The sequence below is a fragment of the Saccostrea cucullata genome, unplaced genomic scaffold, assembly GCF_032062105.1.
Source record: "Saccostrea cucullata isolate Sc308-1 unplaced genomic scaffold, CSIRO_AGI_Scuc_v1 ctg6370, whole genome shotgun sequence".
In the NCBI taxonomy this organism is placed as follows: Eukaryota; Metazoa; Mollusca; class Bivalvia; order Ostreida; family Ostreidae; genus Saccostrea; species Saccostrea cuccullata.
In genome coordinates this window covers 30,253-35,385 of record NW_026928908.1, presented here as the reverse complement: position 1 = coordinate 35,385, position 5,133 = coordinate 30,253, and the positions used below count along the sequence as shown (strand labels likewise).

The window sequence follows — 5,133 nt, the reverse complement described above, 5'->3', positions numbered from 1 at the left end:
TATTGCATGTTATTGCTTTAGATATTTGATTCAGGGTCATGTACCAAGGTTTAAAGGTAACTAGTTAAAGTGAGTATCTATAACATCGATATTTTGATTAACCTGACTTCACCAAGAGAATCTCTTTCAATAGCCTACACAATATTCTTAATTCTCGAAATAAGGTCATGATAGAAAGGTTGGGGTATTTTTTTTTTTTTTATAAATTTAGTTGAGCTGGGTCACAGCTTGGGCTACTTTAGGAAGCTCTAAATACTGAACACTAAAAAGTTCTATTTAAACATGTTAAAGGGCACATGCAGTTTAAGTATTCTGCCCTTAGAAGTAAAATAGAGAAATGGTTATAGTTGTATTTACAGTTAATTACACAATAGATTCAACTTTCTTCACATTATATCAAACCAAGAATAACTAAATCGAGTCAATTTTTTCCATTAATTTTCCTCCAACAGCAAGTAGTGGCGTCTCCATATGAGTGAAAAATTTTCAAGAGGGACGTTTAACAACAATCACTCAATCCACTCATTTTCTTTATGTAAGTAAACAGCACTGATTTCTGATCTCGAATAACTGAATTGTCTTTTTAATTCAAAAATAACCTTCATTAATTTAAGGAAGTATAATTCTCATATACAATTTTACACCATGCATAATTATGATGTAAGTTGGTAGTGCTTTAAGATGAACGACTAACCTTTTTGAATAATGTAATAAAAAAGTGAAAAGGTCTAAAAATGAAACAATAATTTTAATAATTATAATTGATTACAGTCATATTTAAATTATTTGACATTTATATTTAATTAATGCTGTTTGCATTTTTTTTGAATGAGTTATGATGAACAAATGTTATTAATGATGATTTGTATATAGTTGAAAAAATTGAATTAAAAACTTATTATTATATTATTGAAGTCCAGTCATGTCCATCTCAGCCATGCATGCACCGCTTTTGTAGATTGTATCCTGTGTAGGTTTGTAACCATCATTGTTCTAACATGTTCCTGCTTTGGACCAGGATAATCATTATGTAAAAGTTGTTTAAACAGACATATTCACTGGTACATAAAATGCTACATGTCATCAACATTTTCCATAAGTTTGGTCTGCCTTGCAGACCCATTCTACACAATCGTGAAAAAAAATTAAACATCTCCTAGAAATTCCGATCACTGACAATGGTGTATTCTTGAAATAAATATTTTTTTACCTGAATAATAACTGTTCCTTAAATAGAACGCAAATGGGATTCTCAAAATGCTCAATTTAGGTCTCACACAAGGAAATAATTTCACTATATGTTACTATATAGCTTTAATTAAATTAATTAATTAACTAGACTCTCAGCAGATAATTCATGAAATAGAAAATAAAGATTAATGCTTAGACAAAAATTTGAGATCAGAAAAATACCCCTTATGCGGCTTTTAAGAAGGAAAATTGAGAGTAAACAAACCTACCCCGAAATACACGAGGGTTTCAGATGTTGACAAACAGCCTACGCATCATCCAGGAAGTTACATCACGCGCACCTAAAAAAGAGTTCCCTTTAATTAAGTGGCACAATTCTGCTAAAGATATGATATCCCTAGTACATGAGTCCAAAATGAACATTGTAGACCTAAAAAAGTTGCCAAAAATGAAAAAGAAAAAGAAATTTTCTCTATGTATATGGAACTTCATTTGACTAAGTTCATTTTGATTGGCTATTTCCTTGCGTAAGACCTCAAGTTGCTGATCTAGAATGGTAGTTTACAATGTATATATATATATATATATATATATAGATATTTATGTAGTTTGTCAATGCAACATAGATCTGACGTTGATCGTATTCTAAATATTAGTAGATAATAAAGTGTGCTATTATTTGAAAGTATTTCACAGAAATTTCTTTTGTACTTGCAACAGCAACACTGGTCATCAAAATAATAACCGATTTCAAAAATTAAGTATCTAAGTGTAGTCTATTTGTTTCTTAAGTTAGATTGAAATCAGAAACAAATTGTAGGAGAATATTATGTTGAAAGTATTTCACAGAAATGTCTTTATTTACCACGGCAACACCATTCAAAAATAAAAAAAAAACGATGAATAGAATTAAGTATCTTATTGTAGTTTACTTGTGTGTCAAGTAATATTGAAATTAAATCAAAACTGTAGGAGGAATATTGTTTTGAAAAAAAAAAACCGGACAGACAGAGAACAATCAATCGCATAAGCTTTTCTGGTCTCTGAGGAGTAGAGTTAACAATTATACATACGCAGTATTTCTATTTTCATAACAATTGTTAGTCCATTATTTATACACTGAATTGACGACGGTTTTTTTTTCGTTTTTCCGATCATGTCAAGGGGCACATGGCGAGTGTGACCCGTCGGCAGGGGATGCTCATATCTCCATGGCCACTGATCACTCCTATGATGTTTCGGAGGTCCGTGTTTGCTCTGCTACTTTTTTCTTGTTTTATTGACATTTGATCTTGAATACTGTTTGTTATCTGCATATGTTTCATTCCACAAAATAAAAAAAAATATTTCAAAAATTTTTTTCAGACAAAAAATTATGGGCACATAGCTTGAGAGATAGAAAGTTAGATTCTTAATTTTATTTGCATGAGTTAAAAAATCAAATAAGGACAATAAATTCCTGTAGGTATTTTTTTTTTATTTCTTTACTACCGTCTGTGATATTTCAAGTACAATGATTTAAATCATACATTTATAACCTGATAACAGGTAAAATAAGAATGAAGATAAGGAAGTGAATTGTAATATGCAGGATTATTAGGGTAGCCATGATCGATTTTGAGGTGAGACAATATAAATATTTAGATTAAGATATACTCTAAGATCTTTTCAGATGATGTCATTAATAATACATTTATTTAGCTGAAATGCATGAGAGAGAGAGAGAGAGAGACACTTTACATAATACTGACTACATCAATTGTTTTCAATTTTATGAAGTGTAAACTTTTTCCTCAAATAATTTTTTTTTCAAACTTAAAGAAAGCTTACACTATATTTTTAGACTAAAAATATATCTTTCATGTTGTTCTTAAACCGACTTTGTCTTACAATTAAAGAAAAAAACCTTCATATTGTTATTGTTTAGATTTGCATAAAATTCCTCTAGCTTTCTGACCTAAGTCTCCATTTTACTTCAAACAGGGTCGTCTGCTCCTTTTACCAAAACACAAGTGATGGACCCCCTGGACAGAGCTACAGTACTCCTACCTTGTGACCTGTGTCAAAAAGCTGCCTTACAGAGTCATTGTGAACTTTGTCTGATTAACCTATGTAAGGCTTGTGTAGGGGAACATCTCTCTGATTCTTCCATCAGACACAATGTTGTACCTTACAAACACAGAACGTCTTCCCCTAACGTTAACTACCCATACTGTCCAAGCCACACCCAGAAAGGTTGTGAACTTTATTGTGAAAAATGTGACATTCCTGTCTGTTCTATCTGCATCTCTTCTAATGAACATCATGGACATAAATTAACAGATATCTTACAAAAACCAAGCTTCATTAAAGAAATTCTATACAAGGATTTGAAAGAACTAGAAAGACGAATACAACCTACATATGAAGAAATTGCATCAGATATAAAATCTAAAAAAGAAAAATTGGAAAAACACTATGAGAAACTGACTACAGCTGTCACCAAACAAGGAGAAGACTGGCACAGAGAAATTAACATCATTGTCAACAAACAAAAATTTGAAATTGATGAGAAGAAAACAAAACACCTGGCTGCTCTTAAACAGGAAAACGAAATCAAACAGATTACTTCAGAAGTAAAACACAGCATACATGATCTGAAGAAAATATTGGACTCCAATGATGCTCCCTTACCTCTGCATACAAATCCATGAATGCTGAATTCAGAAGTTTACCTCCTAAAATTAATGTTTTATTACCAAATTTCTCTCCTCAACAAATCAACAGAGAACAGATCCATCGAATGTTTGGTTCTCTGTCAGCATTGTCCATCACAACAAACAAACATGGCTACACACTGAAGACACAAGAAGCTATATCCTGTCCTCCAGTCAAACCAATGCTTAATGAACCAGAGCTCATCACCACCATTAACACTGAGTATGACGTTCTATACAGTATTACCTGTCTCAGTGATGAAGAAATCTGGACACGTGGACATGACAAAATTATAAAACTCTACAACTTACAAGGCAAACCACTGAAGTCAATCCAAACAAAGTCTGGTAACATACCACATGACATAGCAGTAACAAGGAGTGGAGATCTAGTTTGTACTGACCCTAGTATGGGAACTGTAAACATAGTGAAGAATAAACAGATACAGGAAGTGATCACACTACAGGGGTGGAAACCTTACTATGTCTGTAGTACCTTCTCGGGCGACCTCCTGGTTACAATGGAAAGTGATGATAATAAACAATCAAAAGTTGTCCGTTACTCAGGCTTCATACAAAAACAAACAATTCAGTTTGATAGTGAAAGTAGACCTCTGTATTCATCTTCTATATTTAAATACATCAGTGAGAACACAAACTTTGATATATGTGTGGCTGACTGCGGAGCTAGTGCAGTGGTAGTGGTTAGTTAGGCAGGAATACTCCGATTTAGATACACTGGTCATCCCTCTACTACCAAGGGAACATTTGATCCACATGGCATTGCAACAGACAGCCAGAGTCAGATCTTGACAATAGATTTGAACAGCTATTATATCCACATCCTAGATCAGGAGGGACAGTTCCTTCGTTACATTAATAAATGTAATCTGCGGAATAAACACCATAAACTGTTTCTATGAAATACTTACATACGGCTGAGTTTGTCTCTAGCAATCAGGACTAATGTAGTAAGTACAATGTACTAATTTAGGAAGACTTAAAACCGTAGTATGCCAATCATATATGTAGTACCGGTACACTTTGACCTGTATAGAAAAAAGTTATGTCTACTATTGTGCAACAATTTAAATGATATCTCTAATTATGCCTGGTGTGCAATAAGTACCTTAACAGTAAGAGCAAGCTGTATATCATTAAATACTTTTCTACTTACAATTAAAGTTGAGCCTCATTATCTCTATATATTCAAGATTTAAAATTACAATGTTTGTGTTTTAGTGTG

General features: G+C 32.5%; 1 protein-coding gene across 1 annotated transcript; it reads left to right on the top strand.

Annotated features, from left to right (window-relative positions):
- The first annotated feature begins 3,206 nt into the window (after positions 1-3,206).
- On the top strand, positions 3,207-4,600 carry LOC134279159 (tripartite motif-containing protein 66-like). The gene is made up of 2 exons (XM_062761517.1): positions 3,207-3,691; positions 3,901-4,600. The coding sequence occupies exons 1-2, from the start codon at positions 3,207-3,209 to the stop codon at positions 4,598-4,600; spliced, it is 1,185 nt and encodes a 394-aa protein (XP_062617501.1).
- Positions 4,601-5,133: the final 533 nt, after the last annotated feature.